Below are 24,973 nucleotides of genomic sequence, written 5' to 3' on the forward strand. Positions count from 1 at the left end.
TTTTGAGGCCATTTTTTCCATGTACGAGGTTTACATCGTCTTTTTTTTAAACTATATTTCACCATGTTGCCATGGTATTTACGGCAAACTGAAATAACAGACGAACTTCCCGGCTCTGATAATCATATTTATTAATAATTAATATTAATAATACCCAGGTAGGAAGTGACGACGGGCACAAGCGTGGGACAAGCCTGATTACCCGGCTCTCGGGCTTGTGTCAGGCCTGAGACACAAGCCTGTGTCAAGTCTGGAATGTTCACGATGTATTTGCTGGTGTCGGACTAGTGTATCGGGCTTGACACAGGCTTGTGTTCCCAGGCTTGACACCGGCTTGCAAAAAAAATTATAAAAAAATATAAATAAACAATTATTATTAATTTATTAAGTTGACATTATTATTTTTTATGCGATACAATATGAATTAACGATAATTATATGAACGAAAATAAACGGCGTAACGCGGGATCAATCCTAGGTCACTCACGTGGAACTCCAATGCTCTATCAAGTCAACCACCGGGGTATTACTAAAAGAGTAAGTCAAAAATTTTTATATGAATGAATTTATTCGAGAGTCAATTCACAGTCCTTGTAAAAGCCTGGCACGATAGTCAAAACCTAATAATTGTTATTTAAAATTTCTATTTACAATTTCCAGATCTATATTAATTTTTTTTTTTTAAATTGAATATATGCACAAGTCAAGTCCCGTGTGAGGCTTGGTCAAACGGGCTTGACACAAGGCTCGTGTGAGGCCGGTTGAAAACAACGGGGACAGTCTTGTGTCAAGCCTGTGTTAACAAGGCTCGTGTGAGGCCGGGGAAAACAATGGGCACAAGGCTTGATACACGACCCTCGCACAACCCTGGCACAGTTGTTCAAGCCGGAGAACTCCTACCTGGGATATACATATATACATCATTTAATCTATCGAACGAGTCTTTACGTGTCATACAGCTATTCTTTGTACCGCTCATACGCCTGAACTCATCAACAGTAAAATCTTCCGCTACAGCAGCAGTGCTGTACTGCTGTGAGAGCAGTATAGAAATTCCAAGTTGGGTGTACTGCTCTCACAAATATTCAGTCTACTCTACTACTACGGCAGCAGGAACGTACCGTGCCTGCAGCGGGAACTTTTTTTCACTGTAGGTGGCTTGCAATTTGTGGTTAAATTAATAACGTACTAAAGAATTAGTTTCTTTTTTCATTCAAAGCTAGGCAAATTGAATTTTTTCGTCGACACAAAACAATAAATTAAAAAAATTAAACAATATGGATAAGTAATGGTTTTAATAATACTGTTGGCATCGCTAGATTATTATAAATATAGCTACAGTCAATTTTTCAAGTTGATTTAGGGCTGGTTTTTTCGTCCAACATTACAGTTAACTAAGGTTTAAACTCTAGTTAACTAACTAAGGATTTGGTTACCGACTGCGTTTTTTACATGCTTTAGTATTGAAAATATCAATCGATAAGTAGTTAATCCTTAGTTAGTTAAAGTTAGTTAATGCTCAGTTAACTGTAATGTTGGACGAAAAAACCGGCCCTTTTTGATTTTTAAAAAAGTTATCACAAATATATATTTAACAAAAAGTATTTTTTTCAACAAAAAATTTTCGTTTTTAATTCTTAACGCGTTAATTAATTATTAGAAAAAAAAAACTATTTGAAGGAAAATATGTATTTTTCAATTCTTTGAATGATTGTATTTTTTTTTTTTTAATTTTTCATGTTTGATTTTTCACCTGGAGCAACGTCGTGTTTTCTTGGGCTTCGAGCGTGCGGCCGGTTATTGCATCCGGACCCTCAATTGCAATGGTACATTTTAATTTTTCAAGACAAAAATTGTTTTTTTTTCGTTAGAATGATAGTAAATATTTTAGTAGTCAGAATCTATGATGATGTGGCACCATAGTAAAATTTACTGAAAATTTTGCGTTTGCACTCTCTTAAGTTCAAGATTTTTTCTGATTGTCAAAATAGGTATACAAAATAGATATACTTGAAAGTCAAAGCATATACACTCGTTAAAAAAAGTCTAAGTCTAAGTTAAATGACAGTTTTTTTTTTACATGCTGATTTTTTAACAATTTTTGAGTGTTAAATTTCAACATTAAATAGGTGTAATCTAATTATGACATTCAAAAACAATAACTTTTACATTTTTTCTGTCTTCTGATTTCTGAACGAAGTTTGGGCTGAGCTCCAATGCTCGACTATTTCTATCCACTGACAGATCTTATGATAAGCTAATAACGACATACAACTCGAGTTAGATATAAGTTTATTCTATGCTCAAAAATACGTATATTATTGTTTTGACACTTTCTCTATGTGAATTCATAAAACATGGACTTCTTTTTTCTTACGCTTATCGAACACGAAATGAAACTACTTCAGAAACACATGTTGTTGATGGCTGAATTCTAATTTCTAATTTCACGCAGCAAAAAGAAAAAAGTGTATCTTTAGGTAGTGGAATATCTTTAAATAGTGGAAAGTTTGAAGAAAATTGGAAGTCTAAAGTCTTCAAGAAGATTTTGCAAAATAAAAAAGTACAAAAAAAACTAACCGTGAGTGAAAAACACAAAGTTAGTAATTAATATTAATATAATTATAAATATGGATATGTTTTTCCAAACGATAAAACTGGTATAAATATTTAAAAAACCAAGACTTAGATTTCATTTTCATGGATTCATTACATTCATTAGAGATAATTGCAATTAACATGAAAGGAAACGTTTTTTTTTTTCATAACAAAAAATCGATATTTCCAATAGAAATCCCACCTTATAGTATTTTAGTTACTCATAAAGCTATTTAGCAATTATTGAGACTTAATTTTATAATTAACTCAATTGGAAATTTATGAAAATTGTTGGATTATAGCGGGAAGAGTACGCAAAAGTATTTGTTTGCTACTATTACGTTACATTAACAATACATATACAATAATATACAATACATAACAATATATATACTGATACCAACTATGATATATATACATGTATTATTTTTGTCGGAAAAGTGGGTAAAGTGTGAGCACGTTAGTAAAAAATATAGAAAAAAATGGTGAGAGCAAGAGAGAGTGAGAGAGAGAGGGAAAAAGACAGAATTACAGGGATTGGTAGGCACGAGGTTTACCTCAGACACAGTTCAAGTCAAGTTATCCGTGCGGTGCTATCGTTTAAAAGTAAAACACCAAAACGTGATTTGTCAGCAGAACATGTTCGATAAATCCATAAGTTTGTTTTCATAAATACAAAGATAACAAAAATATTTTTGGTATCTTGGAGAGTATCCAAAAAAAAAAGGAAAGAGAAGAGAAGGTTACACGTGGGCTGTCGACGACAACGACTTAACAGACAAGTGCAGTGAGTGCATCTTTGCGCTTGACCAGTAACAACATGGCCACTAACCAAAAAAAGAACATTTTTTCATCAAGATAAAAATAAACATTGAAAGAATTGTTTGAAAAAAAATTACAATTGTGAGTCGTTAAGAATTTTCATAAATAATATTATATTATATAAAAAGGATTTGTTCATATTTTTTTTTATTGTAGAAAATATTGTACGAATGATTTTATGATAGTTAAGTAATTATAGGCATTATATAAAAATTATTGAAAAAAAGAACTTGTACCTGGTCTCTAGCTTATTGTTTTATTTTCCTTGTCACGATGCACAGCTAATATAACGGTATGGTGAAAGTCAGACTGATACCGAATTCAGTGCCGTTGCATGCCTCAGCATTTAACTCACGCTTAAGACTGGCTTTTTCAAAAAAAAAAAAAAAAAGTGGATTTGCGGCTGAGTGATCAATTGTAGCTAAGGAATAAATTGTGCCACAATTATAGTGACTAAATGATTTAACACGCAAACGTAGGGATGCTGTGATGTAGCAATAAGTCGATAGGCATAGGATACGTTATGGAATATGGAGTCTCATATCGTATCGTGAAATTCAATAATATACGGTATACTAAAGACGATACATAATCGATACATGGTCTACATCGAAGATATTATATTGATTATTTTTAGAAAATAATGAAAATTATCTGTGAATTATTATGGTTTAATGTGTTAGACAGGAGAATATTTATTGCTATACATATACACGGAGAGAAAAAAATATTATGTTTTACTCCTAGGTAGGAGTAAACGATTGTGCCAGGCCTGGCACAAGCTTGTGCACAAGGCTCACATGCTTGTGTCTAGCTTGTGCTACAAGCTTGTGCCAAGGTTGTTAAGTGATTGGAAATGTGCCTATGTTACAAGCTTGATGACAAGCCTTGTGCCAAGGCTCGTGTCCCAGCCTCGTGTCAAGACTCGTATTCCAGCCTTGTGCCAAGGCTTGTGCCTCGGGCTTGACTCAAGCTTCCAAAAACAATTTTAAAAAAAATATAAATAAATTATTATGGTTAATCTATTATTATTGTTAATTTAATAATTTCGACATTGTTATTTTTTAATTCAGACAATTCTATTAAACGATAATAATTAAACGAAAAACTAGGGACGCGACGCGGGATTGATCCGGGGCCTCTCACGTGGAAGTCCAATGCACTATCATGTCGACCATCGGGGTATTGATAAAAGTGGTCGTCAAAATTTTTTATATAAATAAATTCTATTGAGACTAAACACACAGTCCTCGCGAATGCCTCACACAATAGTCAAAGCCTGATAATTTTTATTTGAAATTTATATTAAATTTATATATCTAATTACAAGAATTTTTTTTTTGAGTTAAATATATGCATAAGTCAAGTCTCGTGTCGGGCTTGGTGAAACAATGGGCACCAGCTTGAAACAAGGCTGTATTACGAGGCTCGTGTGAGGGCGGGAAAAATCAAGGGGACAGTCTTGTGTCGAGCCTGGATTAACAAGGCTTGTCTAGTGACTGGAAAAACAAGCTTGACGAAACCTTGAAATTTTTAATCTTGTGTGAGACTTGGAATTAACGATTGACACAGGCTTGGTACAAGCCTGGAATAACAAGTCTTGTGCAATGACTGTAAATACAAGCTTGACACGAGCTTGGAATTTTTAACCTTGTGTGAGGCTTGGAAATAACAATTGACACAGGCTTGGTACAAGCCTAGATTAACAAGTCTTGTGCAATGACTGGAGAAATTCTTTATGCCAAGCTAGGCACATTCTAGTCCACCAAGGCTAGGAAACACAAGCTTGTAACAAGCCTGGCACGGCCGTTCACCCTTGTGGGATTCTACCTGGGCTATGCTACTGTAGTATCGGTGGATGTTTTCGGATTTTTGATAAGATATAATATTTTTTTTATATTTTTTATTATTTATTTTATATATTTTAATAAAGGCACATAGTAAATTAAATCATTTGTAATCAAACTATGGAACAAGATTTTTTTTACTGAAGACATAGTCGAAAGTACTAACGAAATCTCTTTTTTTTAATAAACTGTAGATACAAAGTGCTATGTGTAAATTAATGTTTATTATGTTAGCATAGTAGAATTGACAATTGACGCTCGTTAAAATAATCATTCGGTACCTAAATTCAAACAATGTTATTTATACTACTCATCAATTTTAAAAAATACGATTCCCGATTTAATTTTTATTGTGTGTTTTATATTAATTACGATATTTGAAGCGAATTTTACTATGTTCACATGGTAAAAAATGCAGAAAGACGAAATACCAAACAAAAGAGTCAATTTTACGTTAATTCCAGTTTAGTCCCGTAGCTGAGCGGTCTAAAGCGTATCCGACACCACGTCAATACATACTTCGTCGGTTCGATCCCCGGTCAGAGTGTGAAAAAAAAAAAAAAACAAAAACAAAACAAAAGCTTCTGCGTTAATAATACAACAGAAAAAAAATTGACAAATTTGTAAAATATTTTTTTAATCAAATATATTTTTGACTATACAACATAGTACTTTTTATTTTAAACATGGCCATTTTTACGATTGAGTATTATGATACTTACTACGTCTGATTAAAATTCTCAAACATAGGGATCTGACCTATTCACCATGGCATCTGGTGGCGCACAGTGAACTATTTCCAGACCATTGAAACTACATTGAAAAATTTTATATGGTATAGTTTGTTGACGATAGCATACTATAGTAAAATGGTCTGGAATGCGCCATGTTGCCTCACAGTAAGCCTTTACACAATAAATGTGTGCGTGAGCATCCAAACTCCGCCCATAGGTCAGATCCCTATAGTAAAACTCACTGTTTACACGATAAATGTTGCTAAATTTCCCAAAACATCCACCAGTGTTATAAAACATAGTAAAATCCAGTGTTTTTTTTTAGTAAAACCTAATATTTTTTTCTCTCCGTGTAGTATATACAAAAATAGATAATTTGACACATGGGCTTCTGAGCCGGAAAATAAAATTCCACGCCTTCACATTGAAATACCACTAGAGAAGTGATCTTCAATTTTATTGCTTTGAGAATATTCATGTTCTTTCTGAAGAACAATTGTCATTATGTTCAATATACATAAAGAAATGCATAGACAAAAGCATGCCTTTGGAATCAATAAAAAATAAATCACATGCTAAGGTCTTTGAAAAACGCATGAGGCAAGAGGAAATCGGTACTAAAACTAAAATGTACAAAATTTAGAAAACTACAACACAATAGGCGAGGGACTATTCATTGGTGTAGTAGCTTGTAGTAAAGGCGTAGTCACGTGTAACAAAAAAAGTCACGTAACAAAAAAAAAACCTAGTTTTTTTTACAAAAAAAAGCGTCAAGTATTCGAAATCGTTTAGTATTTTATTTTTTAATACAAAAAGATGTGGTACCAAAAAAAAGTCAAGAATATTAAACCAGGTGGGGTCAAGTTTAAAATTTTGTCAACAGTTAAGACTTCATTATATGCATAAAAAATATATTTAATTCTTGACTCTTTTTGGTACCACATCTTTTTGTATTAAAAAAATAAAATAGCTAAACGATTTCGAATACTTGACGCTTCTTTTTGTAAAAAAAACTAGGTTTTTTTACGGAGGCTAGAAGCCATAGGCTGAGCCACAGTCTTGAATTCATCGGCGAAAAAATGGTCGACATGATAGTGCATTGGACTTCCACGTGAGAGGCCCCGGATCGATCCCGCGTCGCGTCCCTAGTTTTTCGTTTAATTATTATCGTTTAATAGAATTGTCTGAATTAAAAAATAACAATGTCGAAATTATTAAATTAACAATAATAATAGATTAACCATAATAATTTATTTATATTTTTTTTAAAATTGTTTTTGGAAGCTTGAGTCAAGCCCGAGGCACAAGCCTTGGCACAAGGCTGGAATACGAGTCTTGACACGAGGCTGGGACACGAGCCTTGGCACAAGGCTTGTCATCAAGCTTGTAACATAGGCACATTTCCAATCACTTAACAACCTTGGCACAAGCTTGTAGCACAAGCTAGACACAAGCATGTGAGCTTTGTGCACAAGCTTGTGCCAGGCCTGGCACAATCGTTTACTCCTACCTGGGAATCAAGGGACTTCGTACTAGGCTCAAAATAAGCGCATTAAAAAACTCTATCGCCCGCGTAATAGGTTTTTTGTTCTATTGATAATAGTTTTTGATGATAAAACAAAAATGTAAATTTTGAAAAAATTTTTCTTCTTACTTAAGAAATCGGGCTGTCTAAACTATCCATCAGAAAGTATTTATCACCAAAGGTTTTTTGTACGCAAATCTTCTCTGTTTCATATTTCATTATTCTCAAATTATTATTTATGTAACTTAAATTATATACGTTTTTATGTGAAAATTTTACAAGTTATAAAAACGGCGCAATGAATAACTCAACGCAAAATCATAGTAGAGACTTCGTATTAGGCTCATATTACTCGCCTCAAAAAACTCTATCGCCCGCTTTGCGAAATTTCTTTCCATTTATAATATTTTTTGAGAAAAAAGAAAAAAACTATAAAATTGAAAAAAAAAATTCTGATATTTAATTTTTTTTATCGAAAACCGTTATTGAGAGAAAAAAAAAACCCTAATGCCGTCACTAGATTTTTTTGAGACGCATAATATGAGCCTAATACGAACTCCCTATCTTGATTATAACAAAAGTTATGGCTCGCCGAAAAAAAACTGAAAAACGGCGCAATGAATAACTCAACGTGAAATCAAAAGAGAGACTTCGTATCAAAAAACTCTATCGCCCGCATAATGGGTTTTTTCCCCTATCTATAATAGTTTTTGAGAAAAAAAAAAAAAACTTCAAAATTTAACAAAAAAATTCGGATATTCAATTTTTTTGCTCGAAAACCGTTGTTGAGAGAAAAAAAAACCCAATGCCGTCACTAGATTTTTTTAAGGCGCATAATATGAGCCTAATACAAAATCTCTATCTTGATTATAACAAAAGTTATGGCTCGTCGAAAAAAAAATCAAGAAAACGGACAAAAAATGGCATCATAGAGTTGAAATAAAATGTTTATAAGGCTCGAAAAAAAGGTTCAAAAAACTCTATTGCCAGTTTTTTTGTAAATCCAATATTAATTGTAAATTTGTAAACGACCGATTGAATTATTTGTAAAAGTAACAAAAATATAATTGAATCTTTATCATTTTTCTTGATCAATTAAACATATCTGAAACTATGAAAAATAAAGTCCCTTTTTTTCTAGCATATGGGTCTTTTCTAACATATGGATCTATCTTACGGGAAATTTCGTTTTATTGATCATCTAAATATTCAACTAAAATTCAAATATCTTTTTTTTAAATATGAATAATGTTTTCGTTAATTAACGATTAAAATATGTCTAAGCAATAAAACTAACAATGGCTTCAGCCGGAGTATTGAAAATTTTTAATTTTCAACGGGTAACGCGGGCCACATGCCCCAACAAATGTCACCATGTCTTTTTTTGTTATGATATCACATCATTTTGTGAAGTTTTAATAATAATATATTTTTTTTATATACGTTGACGAAGTAATTTAGCATAGGGAGCTGTTGAAGCATACGCAATGGAGCAAGCCAGTGCACAAAGTCACATGTTGTTTTTGTTTATTTTTTTTCCATCAAGTTCAATGAGTTTTTTTTTTTTTTGCATTTATATATATACAATTAATTACAGTTGAATTAATTCATTGATTGATGTTAATTTTTGAGTTTAAATTATTTTTTTAATTTTCAATTAATAATTATTTTAATTTTCTAATAAAATGTAGGCTTAATGTCAACGATTTGTTGATGTAACATCTGGAAAATCTAAATGTCGTATTTTTATCGTCATCGTCATCATCATCTTCATTTTTAGGGCAGTTGAATGTTGAGTTTAGAAATAGTTTTAAATGAATACTGCCATTAATGTCTTGATTTTCTTCTAAGTAATATGAGTCCGAATATGTTGTTACAATGTAGCTTAAATATTTGGGCAAATCAGCATCATGTGTAGCATTAGCATTTAATGATTTTCTGTTATTAACTGATGGTGTTGATAATGCACTTTTTAATTCACTTGATGTGAATGTTTTATTATTTTTTTTTTTCATAAACTATTTAATGATTCCGTAAATGTCTCATTATTTTCTATTGACATATTATTTGATAAACATGTATCGACAATTTTGCTATATTTTGTTGATGAAACATCAACTCGTTCAGTAAATGTGGCATTATTTTTTTTTTGAAAATGAAGTCAAGGTCTCAAATTTTCACCATTAAAAACATTCAATGATTCAGTAAAAGTATTATTATTTTTTTTACACAATACATTTAACGATTTAGACGTAAAAGTATAATTTGTATATTAGTAAGAGTGTTACTGTGAAAACTATTGTCAATTTCATCATTTGAATTATCCAAGTAATCTTTTGAAGATAGATTACTTCCAGAAACTTCCAGAATTCTATTATTGACTTTCATTCAAATATAAAAAATTTTAATTTTATCAACTCTTTGTTCATATTTGTATGAGAAAGAAAGATAAAATCGGGTATAAAACAGCAAAGTAAAAGAATTTAGAATAGTCATGTTCTTATGTATATTTTAATGAATTTCTATCATAAGAATTCTGGCTTCGAGGTAAAGTGCTTGCTTCACACCCAGTAAGACCGGGGTTCAAATCCCGACGAAAGATTTATTTTTTGTTTTTTTTTAAATTTTTAAAATAAATCAACTCACGGGGGGGTTCGAAAATCTTTATAAAATTTTTATAAAAATTTTATAAAAACTTCTTAACAAAATTGCCCAAATTTTATAAAAATTTTATAAAATATTTCCGTGTGGGTTATTATAGTGGTGTGGATAAATAAAATAATAACTTATATGTAAATAAACTTGATCTATAAAACTATCAATTGTAAAAAAATATCAAATAAAAACAAAACATAAATTTTCGATTCATGTCCCCAAAAAGCCTCAATTTTCAATTACCTGTTTATTAATTATACCTTTATTGATCAAAAGACGTGAAATATCCAAAAAAATGTCAAACTCTTGAAGTATATAGTTGAATCTTTTTCTAGATACACAAAAAAAAAAAAAAATTAGGCGCTATTTCGATTCGTGTTAATAATATTATAATAAAAACCTCGTAATTTTTCTTTTTTTTTATTCCAGCAAATTATTCAAGTTCATACTTCAAAAGTTTGACATTTTTTTTTGATATTTGATGTCTTTTGATTAATAATGGGATAATGAATAAACAGGTAATTAAAAATTTTTTTTTCAAACAAATAATTAAAAAGATATTGAATAAATTAAAAATGATGACGTCTTGGACCACCGACTTAAAATACTTACTACCCGGTAAGCTCATTCGCGTTTTTTAAAAATTGAGGTGAGACTCTGCCGAGTCTCTTGATAACAAAAAAACATTCAAAATCGGGAATAAAGTTTCAAACCTACACGTAGGGGATATCAACGACAAAATTACCCGAGTAGAAATTTAGTTCAGGATATGGTCAAAACTTGATCAGGCAACTTGAATTAAGATCAAGTTTTGATCAGACAACTTGATCAAGAATTGATCAAAACGTAACGCAAAAATGGATCAAGGTACCTGGTCAAGTCTTGATCAAGCTACCCGTTCAAGAATTTATCAGAACGTAACGAAAAAATGGATCAAGGCTTGATCAAGATTTTTGATCAAAGAGTGATCAAGAAACAATATCAAAAAATGATAAAAAAAAATTATTTAACAAATCACTTTTTTTTTTTTTTTTAATCAGCTAATTACTTATTATTCCTGGGATTGAGTTAGAGATAGATGTGCTGAAATGAAAGACAAAGAATATAATTAAGTCTAATTTGCGCAACTAGACGGGATCGAAGCTACGAACAACAGATTACTATTCTAAACGCACGCTTTAGCTACTCGGCTACCGGACGATCGATGAAATGTATAGTTTTTTAATCCTTATATTTTACATTCACTCATAAGAGACAAAAAAAAAAAAAATGATAGATTCAGACGAAGATTAATAATTGGAAAAAAAATAATTGTGCAATATAATAATTATTCCTAAATAATTATTTTTGAATATATATTTTAATTAATAAAATACGAAATAATTTTTTTTGTATTTATTGGTTAATTCGTAATAAAAAATTATGGATAGATATTGGAATGAATTATTTAATAGAAGAAATATTATACAGCGCTATCATCAGCTCTACATTTTAAATATGATAAGACTAAGAAAATGTTGATCATAATTTGACCAGGTTCACTTGATCAAAATGTGATCAAAATACTTGATGCTATCTTAAACAGAAAAAATTGTTTTAAAAAAATATTTATTTGAAATCATCCAACTTGATGATTTATTGATCAAGATTTGACCAGGTTCACTTGATCAAGATTTCTTTGTAAGATCTTTTTGTAGTTTTAATTATAATAGATTTTTTATTATACGTTGACGAATTAATTTATTGTTTAATAGGTTGCAATAAGGAAAACAGTTTTGATAGTTATAAAGGCTTTTGAAAATGATTTACTTTATTTTTTCGAGAAAAGAGGGCACTTTCAACTATCATCCATCTAATCCGATACAGCATCATACGTATAATAACCGAATAATAGTCGAGTCACCCATCACTATCTGCATATATTCGGGGCCTCGTATCTTGAGTTTCCTATTTTCCCGAGATGAAATTTTGTCTCTAAAAACAGCCTCTGAAAACTGTCTCTATAGTGGCTAAATTAGCTGCTGCAAGCCTCTCGATTAGAGACAATATTTGTCTCCGACAAATTCTAAAATATTATCTGCGTGACTCTGATAGAGAGATGATTGCTTCTGCAATCGAGTCTCTATTTTAGATTTAGCCCTGGCCAGTGGTCACTTTGTTAGACTATAAAAAAGATAACTATGTATAGTTAAGCACTATGCTTGGTCTATAACTGATTATTAAATATTAATATAAATTTAAAAAAAAAAACAAAACTTGACATCAATTATTTAGACTTGATTTTATTAATACTATATGACGACAAGACTGATTCAATGGATGATAGAAAGAATTACACAAAAAACGTGACCTAAATTATTTACTTCTAGTCGGACGCGAACTCTCAACCTTTCGATTAATACAAACAAGGGCCTTAACACACTCAGCTATTTCAACTTTAGGTGACACGGATGTTTAATTTGTATTTAGCTTATATAGTTCTTCTCTCTCATTCGTCTCTGAGAGGCTCTGGGATTTTAAAAGTTAAAGTCGTTGCTACCTTGCCCGAGAAATTTGCCTCTACGAGTCTCTGTAATTTGTAACTTTGAAAAAAAATTATTTATTTTCAAAGTTAAAAATCGTAGATACTTTCAGAGACAGATTAGAGATTTTTCAGAGATTGCCAGAGATTACAGAGACATCTCTCTCTGTTCTAGAGTCTTGCAAAAATCAATGTCTCTGAAAAAAATTTTTTTATATCATGTATAAACAAAAAGAAACAATAAATTGACCTGCCAAGCTATAGCTACGGGGATGAATAAACGCTACGATGAACTCACACTTACCTCGTCACGCTCACTTTTTTTGGCATAACAGTTTACCTAATTTATATATATCTAAAATGATCTATAAATTTTTTCAAAATTTGATTTGACGTAAGAGGTGACTTATGATTTAGTACAACTCATATAGTTTGCATGCGATTAATATTTCTATGATCAAAATGTTGCTATATGGATAGATTGCCGGCTATCGAAAAAGTTTGAATTTAGCAAGCCAATGAGAACTTCACTAAAAGGCTCTTTCAAGTGTATTTTTTTGATCCATGACGTATAGACTAAAAAAACGAAAAATAGGATATGTATTGCGCCTAGTATAAATATAGTGTTGAAACGGCCAGGACACACCTTAGAATACATTCGCCTTTCACTATCTTATTAAGTTAAATACAGTCGATATAATTTATAATTTGTTCTATATACGTATGGGGCAGGTCATCAAGAAACACCCTCTTGACCCAAGATGAAATTTTCGGGTCTCTGAAGGAATCAGTCTGTAGCAATCTAAATCTATCTGAGTCCCTGGAAACATCCGGGTTATCGTTATGTGTGTTTTACAAGATGAAGCATCTTTGAGCGTCTTTGGAAATTATAATTTTGACGTTAAGGTTGCATGTAAATCGCAGAGTAGAATAAATTTGAGCTTCTAATAAGGCGCGCATCTGGTCATGTTATACAAAAAATAAATTGGTGCTTTTAATTGGAAAAATCTCCATTATAGTATTATGATTATATTATAATACTGGTATACCTCTTCTTCTATAGAATAAACATATATATATATTATAATTTATTATAATAAATATAATATTACCATGATAATACACAGAAATTTTTTGGATAAATTCATATTAATTCATCTATCTTGACAATAGAATTAGAGTTCTTGGCAAAAAAACTGTTTGAAATATAAAAAAAAAACATTGTTCAAAAGATGGAAAAAAAAAAAAAACATAAAAATCCTGATTTTCAAACAATTCCAATACTTTTCCAGGTAGGAATTGACGACAAGCCTGGGTGAGGTCTGATTACCTTGCCTGGATAAAGCCTGTAATGTTCACGATGTATTTGTTGGTGTCAGGCTTGTATCCAAGCACTGCAAAAAAAAATTTTTTTTAAATATAATTAATGTATTACGTAGGTGGGATAATAGCTCTCCAATAGCTCTCCAATAGACCTAGACATTTCATATTATAACCAAAAGGAGCGTATTTTCAATATCTACAATCTATATATCTTAATTTTTTTGTTGAATCACAATATCAGAGCCAATAAATATGCACACAAACGTATTTTGTTACCACTACTATCTCACTCTAAACGTTTGATTGCCAGTGAAATTGTACTTTTTTTTATTTTTAGGCAATGATTGTTTAACTTTCTAGCCAGTGCCGTAACAAGGGGTGGGCAAAAGGGGCAACTGCCCAGGGCGAAGTGTAAAGGGGGGCGCACTTAGAAGCGCGTCACAAGAAAAAAAATATTCTTTTTTAAACAATTTAAAAAAAAATTATATTTTCAGGAAAGAAATTGACTACTGTCATTTATGATCATTCAGATATTACATAAACATGATTGTCTTTCTAAATTTTGAAGTTAATTGTCCTCATTATTGTCATTTGTCGTTTAGAGACAATCGTGCTAAAGCAATATTAAAAATGCAAAATAAAACGTAAAATAAAAAATATACTTAATAATTTGAATTGAAATTTTTTTTTGTTTCTTCTGACAACGGCCAAGACACGATCCTCTATACTCTAAAATTCTACCTAATTCTACCTATCACTAACATGGTACTATAACCGACTTAACCACTAACGCAGGTTAACATGGACCGATTTTTATTCTGCTTGTATTGACTATATATGCCAAAGGTTATTCTTTTTTTAATTGACATAAATTGAGATGATTATGGCAAATGGCTGAGAAATTAATTCAGATTACGAATTTATTTATCTGGTCACATCCTTTTCTTAGCAACATTTGCCATAATTAATTAATAAAAAAGCTATTGCCAAATATTGCTGAGGAAAGAATGTATCACCAAATATATTATTTCCTAGTCTAAATGAATTCTTTAGCTATTTTAGACAATAATTTCAATTTATGATAGGAGATATTGCCATGGTAGAAATACTACAGGTATGGCAGTGCGCAGCCTGGTTTGGCCGCTGTTAATCGACCAATCAAAAGGTCGCCTTCTCGCCACAAAAATGGAAGACTTTATGCGCGCGCGATACAAATTTGTTAAGAAAATTTTCAAGTTTTTTTTAAATTTTTCAAAAGTTATCATATTTATTCAACTAGATTTGGTATATTTTATAATGATTCACATACATCAATGATAAAAATTAATTATTTATATTAAATAAATGAATCCAAGTATAATAAATACAACACAACCTCTATTGTTTGTGGCATCAAAAAAAACAACAACAATGAAAATATTATAATTTATTTGTTAAACTGTCTTGGTTTTTTTATTTTTTTTAAACATGCTCCACATATATTTATTAGTATTTACAACAATATAAAAAATAGTTGTCAAAACAGTATGTTAGAGAGAGAGGATCTTATAATAGAGATTGCGTGTTAGAAAGAAAAGCAAAACAGCTCGATGGCGCGTTCTTGATTGGTTAAAAATAATGCGCAGAACGCGACGAAAAAAGCATGGACTACTGCCATACCTGTAGTACTTCTACCATGGATATTGCTAAGGAATTAATTTAGACTAGGAATTAATATATTTGGTTACATACTTTCCCTAGATACATTTGCCATAATTAATTAATCAAAAAGCTATTGGTGACTGTTGCTAAAGATTGGATGTAACCAAATAAATTATTTCATTATCTAGATCAATTTCTCTGCAATGGTTTCTATAATACAATAGAATCATTGTGCCAAATTGATTGTATCTTCAATAGACTTCGATGACATCATAGATGAATTTTCCAGCGACAACGCCAGAAGACAAAAACTGTTTTGATTTTCTAATGATCTATTCTTCATCTATCGGTATTACTTTTAAAATATTTTGTCTTCTATATTAATATCCACAACAATTTTTATTTAAAAAATAAAATAATTTCAGTATATTCTGGCGGTTTTGCTTGTTATATATATTATTGTTAAATACACCTAACAAATGAATTCTTTTTTATATATTATATCGATAAAAATAGGGCGCAAAATATAATTTTGCCCAGGGCGCAAAAATTCCTTGTTACGGCACTGTTTCTAGCTGTAAACCCAAAAATTTATTGTTTCTATAATTTTGCTAAGATTGTGAAGTTTTAGAAAAGTAGTTTTTTATTTAACTGTAGGCACAAGAAGTACATTTTTACTCGCTTCCATTATCGTACACGTTAAAAATTGTTGACTTTCAACATTATTAACTTTTTTACTAACTGGAACAGACCTCTGAGATTTTAACATACATCGGGAAAAAACCTTCCCGCTGCAGGTACGGTACGTTCCTGTTGCCGTAGCAGTAAAGTAGACTGCGAAGCGCTGTACTGCTGCTGCAGCCGAACATTTTACTGTCGATGAGTTCAGGCGTATTAGCAGTACTAAGAATAGTTGTATGACACGTAAAGACTCATTCGATAAATTTAATGATGTATATATGTATATTATTAATATTAATTATTAATAAATATAATTATATATTACTATTATTATTGAATATGAATTGATTTTTAAATCTTGTATATTATAAAAAAATATGAATAAAGAATATGAAAAAGATATATTTTATTTGAATATAGAATTAAAAAAAAAAAAAAATTACATTTTTAATTTACCGTGTAATAAAAATAAATTAACTTATTGAATAAACGAAGAAATTGCATTAACTATAATGATAGCATAAAAATAATATTACATGGTAAATTAAAAAATTTAATTTTTAACGTGAAAAAAAATTTTCAAATTTAACATTAAAAGAAATGTTTAATTGAACATTTAAAAAATTCTAAATTTTAATCCTAACCTATAAGTGATGTCAAAGTCGTAAACCGTATATGACCGCGCATACAGATGTGCGCATTCAGTTGCCACGGCAGTGCTTTGTACTGCTCTCACAGCAGTACAGTTTACCGAGAATATACGGGTGCTAACTGTGAATTTACATGGACATCCTGCTACTGTAGCTGTCTACCATTACCGGTACCATAGACCGTGCCTGCAGCGGGAACGTTTTCTTCAGTGTAAGATGGATCTATATTTCATAAATCTATTCTAAAAATTATTTTAAAAACTTAGGCACAATCGAGTGCCCTTAATTTTTCCATTTTTTAAAAAATTTTTTTATAAAACTAATTTTATATAATTTTTATAAAATTTTTCCGTAAGGAATCAAATCGATAAATGCCATTTGTTCTGCTATTTTACAGTAATTGTCTATAGATACAAAACTGCACAGCAAATATTACAGTAGTAGTATAGTAAAAATCATAGCCGACGTCATTTCGGCGACTAATTCCAACTTATTATAATAATAATTATTAAAGTGAAACTTTTTTACGCAGGGTAGTGAAAAAAAAAACAGTGTGTCGGCCATGTAACGCTCGGCGCAAGCGAACGCTCGGACCGAGCAAGCGTTTGCCCATATAACTAATGAGAGTGAGTGAGTGAGTGAGTGGCCACGAGCGAGAAAAGAGATGAGTGTGTCTGTGTGTGTGTGTGTGCGTTGCCAATAAGGTAGCTGATCGGTTTGCAGCGTTATTATAAATATGATAAATACCATTAATATTATAACTAATATTATATTGATATTATCATTCTTCATAATATTATTGAAATTATTATTATTTAAAATATCATTGATATCTATAAATATAGTATGAATAAAAATAAAAACAATAATTTCGATAATATCATCGATAATATTAATATCAATATAATATTAGTAATAATATCAATGGTATAAATCCTATTAAAAATAATAATAATAATAATAATAATAATAATACTTCATATATTCCAAATATTATTATTATAAATGTTATTATTAAGGTACAACTAGGGCAAAATGAGAGACATCTGGCGGATGTTTGCTAAAAACATTATATATTCATGAGTGCGAAAAGGACGAAAGATTAGAAAGAGAATACTGTTTCTCACTTCCACTCAAGTATTTAGACAAAGACAAAATTTTATTATCCTCTATTAATTAAAATTGAATATTAAAACCTATACTAAATTTGGGTGATGATTTTTCGTCTTTTTTTCCTTCAGTTTTTGGTAAATATGGCATTATTTTTTCAAGTATTTCGATGGGGTATTATGAAAAGCCGAACATAATTTTCCATAAGAGCCTATGTTTAACCTCAAAAAAAAGGACCATCTTTAACAGTTAATTAATCAAAAAAACATCTTATAACAAAAAAACTGATTAAAGAAAAAGGTGTATCGTTATTTCAATTATCTACTCTATAAAATTCGTGAAATCGTCATTATTTTTAATTTTCCCTAGTTGTACCTTAATATAATTAATATCATTTATATTATTAATAATTATTATTATTATTATTATAATTATTATTATTATTATAATTATTATTATTTGGTGATATTTTTAATTTATAATGTTATTAAAATTATTATTCACACTATTATTCTATATAATACTATTGAAGTAATTGTTATTGATAATAATATTATTAATATATAAATTAATTCATAGTATAAATAATAGTAACAATAATAAATTTTAATAATATCATCGATAATAATAAAATCATTGATATTAATATTATTAATATCGATATAACATTGATGATAATAATAATAATAATAATAGTACTGTTAATAATATTCACATATAAGTATTAGTAATTATTAGTATTTATATTTCGAATATTATTGAAACTATTGTTGTTGTTATTATCATTTACAGTATGAATATCAATAACAATAATTTTATGAATAATAGTAATATTGATAATAGTTTTAATAATATTCAAAATTTATAATATCAATGGTATTAATAATAATAATAATAATAATAATAATAATAATAATAATATCAATAACGATATAATATTGATAATATTATCAATATTTATATTTTGAATATTACCAATATGATTGATATTATTATTATAAATATCATATTGATATCATCATTTATTCTATGAACATTATCAGTATTATAAATATCATCATAAATTTTATATTTAAACTAAATTTTCACAGTATCTTACAGGAATCATTGACGTCTTGAGTTAATGGTATACTCTATGCTAAATAATATTGTAGTTTATCGTAGTTTTTCCCGCCAGATAACACGTGTTCCTAACCTCTTATGAAAAAGTTTATTATTTTTATTTGATTCATGAATCTAAATAAAAATGCGGTGAAACACATGACAATTATAAAATGGTTTATTTTTTACAAATTAATAAACACGTTACATTTTTATTTTGATGTCTAAAACAATAAGTTCATATTTATTTATTTTTTTTTTGTTTTGATCAATTATTACTGTAGTGTATTAGGAAATTTTAGTCGATCCTGGTGGCCTCCCCACGCAACTACTAAATTTTACAGTGAACTACAACAAAATTTGCTTGAGTCTCTACAGCATTTTTTGCTGCGGATTTCTCTCCGTGTGTATGGCGCATAATTATGAAATTAAAATAGTTAGATATTAGAGAATTTCAAGATTTATATATCAAAATATCAGAAAATCGGTTAGAAGGCTGAATCGTTGCGAGTATTATATGAAAATGTATTACACATGCAAGAAATATTCCAATGTTTCTTTAAAGCTATAATTAAAAAAATTTTATATCGTTCCAGATGGTCCAAATCAAATTCTTAGTCGCGTGCAACTTACTATTCGTTTGTTCACTGACCTCGGCTATAGAGGAAATTTTCCGACAAAAACTTACAAAATTAACCAGAAGCAATGAACGTCGATTCCTAAATTATCCATCAAGAAATTCATCATTAGACGGCGAGGAATCTAGAACTAATAGGTTAACAGCCGATGTTCAAAAAACGCAGAGCTTCAGTCCAAGAAGTGGCCACATCAAAATGAAACCATCAACATTAGGATCAGGACTTCAGCGGGGCAAAAGCGTACTACAATGGGAAGACTATTTGTTTCTCTCTTCGTCAGGAAACGGTCAAGAAAAAAAAGGGAAAAAAACAGAAGATGATGATGATAAAAAAACGCTTGCTCAACAGGTAAAAGAAGGCAAATATGGTCTTTTACAAAATGAGATTTTTAGAGAAAAACCCAAAAAAATGGGTGTTTTAAGTTATTTATCTAATCCTGAGATTCCCAAAGACAGTGTACAGAATTTTGGAGGTTTAGATAGGGAAGAAATTTGGCTAGCGGAAAATCATCTCTTGGTATTAAAAGGTGGTGGTTTTTCAGAAAAATATCTTGATGACAAACGATCATCAAGGGATTTCCAAGAGTGGTCTCCAATCGATGATTACGAAGCACCAAGAAGACAAGTAAAAATTCCATCAATGCCGAAAATTCCACCACCCTTTCCCGTTCAATTGACGGATAATGAACCTATCAAAATACTAGAAAGCAATAATATGACAAGTAATAAAAACAAGTCGGATTGGTTGAGTACTTGGGTTGAATCGAATAATACAATATATAAAGAAATAGCTGGTGACACTCGAGATGAAAAAAAAATCAAATCAGGACAAGCTCTAGGTGGGGTGGTTGGTCCTTTTTTTTCATCACTACCACTGGGTACGCATTTTGTTCCTTCATCAAATAATGAAACTGACTATGACGAAGACGATCAATCAATTTATTATCCACCAGCATATACATTTACGTATTATCAAGATAATTCAACGGTTGTTCCACCAGGACCCCTTGTACCTGGTATAATTCTTCCGCCACCACCTAATTTTTTTTCAAAATTGGAAGAAAAGAAATTAACTGCGACTAAAGAACAAGCTTTGAAATATAATAAACGACCAATATCATCAAAATCAACAGATACTCAGCACTACTCACCGAGAAAATTAGCTTCAAAGCCATACAAAATTACATACTCAAGCACAGTAGCAAGTATACAGGAGCAATTCGCTGTGAAATCGATAAACAACTTCAATAATAATGAAATTAAAACAATAGTAAAATCACCAAAAAGAGTATCTCCTGTAGTAACTCCAATCACATACAACCATGAGGAATTAAAAATTTATCCAACAAAATCAACATTAAAAAATCAAGCTCTAGAACCAAGTATATTAGAAAAGGAAAACTGTTGGACTAATACAAGACCAAGTTCAAAAACAGATCCATTTTCAACATATTATCCAACATCAACGCCATCAACAGCTAATGGAGCTATCGAAGCTGCACCACTTTCTATTAAAAATATTATAGAATCAGATGAACACTCTAAGGTTTTTCCAGTTATATCATCATACTATTTTTATGAAAAGAACAATGATAACGAAGCATCAAAAAAAACCACACAATCACCTCATTATAAAATCAAAGACTTTTCGCAAGAAACTCCGTCGAAGAAACCTTACGAAAATTTTCAATTAACATCATCACATCAAACATCAAAATACAAAGCTTCGTTAGATTCAGAATTATTCTTAAAAACGCATGAACAAGCTGTGATATCGGAAACTCAACCATTATACTATCAACCTATTGCAAACAGACAAGAACAATTGAATCTTCGAAATTTATTAGCAACCCCTATAACAAAAGAAAAACAAATATCTGATAAAAGAGCCAAGTCAAATCCAGTATATCAATATAGTTTCGAAGCAGCTGATTATTCAGAACATGAACGAAAAATAGAAAGTCATCCGCAAAACGATGTTGTATTTAACGAGTGGCGAGAAGTTCAAGATAAAGTTAATCGACAAAATAGTGATGAAGCAGCTGATTATTCAGAACATGAACGAAAAATAGAAAGTCATCCGCAAAACGATGTTGTATTTAACGAGTGGCGAGAAGTTCAAGATAAAGTTAATCGACAAAATAGTGATGACACCGAAATAGCACTCAATCAGAGAATTAAGCCTGACCAGAATCATTATCGAAGTAGATTGCCAATTGTTATTTCTTCCACAACACCGAAGCCATTAGGCGATACAACAACGTCAGATCCAAAACCTGCTTACTATACGAAGCAAGATGAAACTTATTTGGATGATGTTACTAAAGAGTACTTTACAAATTTTGGAAAAAAAATTAAACAGGAAAGACTATCATCAACAACACCGATATATGGAAAAACAAGTAGTGTTACTGTACGTCCAGGAAACTCTAGATTTTTAACATTCAATTCATTTACTAATGATAATTATGATAATAGACAAACCTATAAAAGTCCAAGGGTTAATGTTCATTATGGAGACCAACCACGAAGTCATTATTTGCTAAAAGATAACACAAGAATTAGTAATAAGTTTCCGTTTTCACCAATTAATTCAGATGCCGAATATCAGCCTGGTTATGATTTGGAAAAAAGTGAACTAGTGTTACAGAAATATCATGATCAACGAAAGTTACATAAAAATTCTAATGTATTGAATAAAAACTCATCAAATCGAAAAACTCATCAACCAAATGACAGTTATAATAGTCAACAGGTGACTCCAACTAGCGTTTTATCTGAAATCACGCCCTTCGATGAGTCACGAGACTTCTTATCAAAGCCAATCATTTTTTCTAGTGATATTGTAAATAAATATCGTCATTCACAATCACAAATTGACTCGCAATCTAATTACTTTGATTTAACCAATGCGAAATCAGCAAATCAAGACAACCGAAGTTTATATTTTGCTTACCAATTACCAGGTGATGGTGGGCATTTTTATTTTCTTACACCTCATGCAATAACACAAAAGTTTTCTCATAAAAAATAAAACCTGAAATAATAATGGTAACAATGAAAACTCAAAATGTAATAAAAATTATACACGCGTATGTACATACTGCAACTATACTGTAACATCACATGTATACTTACACTTAAGATATTTATAAAACCTGTAAATACAGTTTACCTTATTTCATGATTGCAACGAATTTTATTATGATTCATTATTATTGCTACTATTATTATTACACTGTTAAAACCATGGAGGTGAATAAAGAGTGTAAGCTTTGCTTTTTTACTGAAGCCGTCATTTCGGAGTAAATGAGGGCGCTGGGATCGGACTCGAACGACAGTATCACGTGTAATCTTTTATTTACTGTTTGTTTACTTTTTGTGTTGTTTGTAGTGCAAATACCGTTGACAAATATTATAGAATAAATGAATTGAATTTAATTAATTGATAGATTAATTGTTTTTTTTTAGAACTTGTGTGTTGAGTCTCTTTTTTGTTTGTCTAATTTGTGTGTCTGAAAATAAATTTTTCAAAATTAAACACAAGGTTAGAACTAGAAACAGCTGTCAATTTGTTTTTAATCGCTTAACAGATTTTTAATAAATTAATTTAAGCAGAAATAGTTAAGGAAAGGATGTGACCAAATCAATTGATTTATAATCTAAATTAACTCCAGAGCCGTTTGACACAATGATTTTAAAATGGCTGTGGAGTTAATTTAGATTATAGGGTTCTGACCTATTCACCATGGCATCTGGTGGCCGAATAGTAAAGTATTTCCAGATGGTCGGAATCATAATAATAATATAATACATACAGGACATACCAACACATACAAATAGTGGAGTGGTGTGAGTCGCAGCCAAGTGTCAAAATACGTATACAGATTTAATATTATAATAATGATTATAAATAACAATAAATAGATTGATAATTAAAAAATGAATGTCGAGGCTGGTATTTTTTCAGAGCGTATAAAAGAAACTAAATATATATGTTCAGTAGAGAATTCTATCAATCTTACTGGAAAAAATTTTAATTTAATATTTCATATAGGTATTTTTAAAGCCCAATAAATACCTAATCAAAAACAAAAACTTGGAACCAGTAGATCGTCTGTTATTGTAGAAAAATTTATCAAAAATGATCGATAATAATATGATAAAAATATAACACTCAAATAATACTGTATTTATTATTCAAATAGAGCGCCAAAAACCATTTGGAATGCGCCATGTTGGCACACGGACACGGTGAGTGTGTGTAGGACGTAGGTGCTACTAAACCCCGCCCATAGGTCAGATCCCTATAAATAAATGTATAAGATGAAGAATAATGTAATAATGTACCTTTTAATTTATTGAAAAATATAAAAAAATAAGATGTTATTGGATATTTTAATTAATGAATTCACATTTAATAATTAAACTCAATTAAACTACACTTGAATGGTCCAAAAAGGTAAACATAATCATACAGGCTAGAGTGAATAAGAATATTTTGTTCTATCTCTCTTTTCGGTCAAGGGCTGATGTCAGCGCTGCAGTTGGTAGTTTTTCGAACTGACTTACTCCGAAATTTAGGCTTCAGCGACAGCCTATGCTTTGACACAGTAAAAAAGCAAAGCTTACACTCCTTATTCACCTCCATGGTTAAAACTCACCACCATAATGTACGATCATTGTACTTGACCAAACGGAAAAAACTTTTCTTTAAAAGTTGTAAATGCAGAATAAATTTCTAAACCTGCGCACAACATTTTTTCCAAAGTCATTTTAACTGTCAGTATATGTATACGTATTTCGAGCCGGGCGGGGTCAAGTATGAAATTTTGTCAACAGTTGAGACTTGATTATATGCGTCACAGATTTCCTTTTTCCGGTATCATGTCTTTTATTTTAAAAATAAAACAGCTGCATAGCTAGTTTTATCACAATTGAATACTTGGTTTCCTAAGACTTTTTAAGTAATTTTTTAGCTAAGAGCTCAAAAATTACACAAAAAAAATAAGCGTGAATCTAGTAAAAAGTACCACATTTGTTCATAAAAATGTCTGTACATGGAGAGAAATATCTGCCCAAATTTGTTGTGCTAGCACTGTAAAAAGGTGGCGAAACATCACTAATA

General features: G+C 30.3%; 2 protein-coding genes across 3 annotated transcripts in view; one reads left to right on the forward strand and one right to left on the reverse strand.

Annotated features, from left to right (window-relative positions):
- The window catches only part of LOC122859548 (N-alpha-acetyltransferase 15, NatA auxiliary subunit), a 57,993-nt gene that overhangs the window by 16,300 nt on the left and 16,720 nt on the right, over window positions 1-24,973 (reverse strand). The window lies entirely within an intron of this gene.
- Window positions 2,581-24,973, forward strand: part of LOC122859544 — a 28,305-nt gene continuing 5,912 nt past the window's right edge. Inside the window, exons 1-3 of one of the 2 annotated variants that reach the window (XM_044163205.1) lie at window positions 2,581-2,599; window positions 19,805-21,830; window positions 21,945-23,483. In XM_044163205.1, coding sequence (XP_044019140.1) covers window positions 19,805-21,830; window positions 21,945-22,879 — 2,961 coding nt within the window. In that variant the 5' untranslated portion in view covers window positions 2,581-2,599 and the 3' untranslated portion in view covers window positions 22,880-23,483. Of the gene's footprint in view, window positions 2,600-3,048; window positions 3,502-19,804; window positions 21,831-21,944; window positions 23,484-24,973 lie in introns of those variants that run through there. The other variant, XR_006374358.1, reaches the window with a different exon arrangement.

The sequence above is a fragment of the Aphidius gifuensis genome, linkage group LG6, assembly GCF_014905175.1.
Source record: "Aphidius gifuensis isolate YNYX2018 linkage group LG6, ASM1490517v1, whole genome shotgun sequence".
In the NCBI taxonomy this organism is placed as follows: Eukaryota; Metazoa; Arthropoda; class Insecta; order Hymenoptera; family Braconidae; genus Aphidius; species Aphidius gifuensis.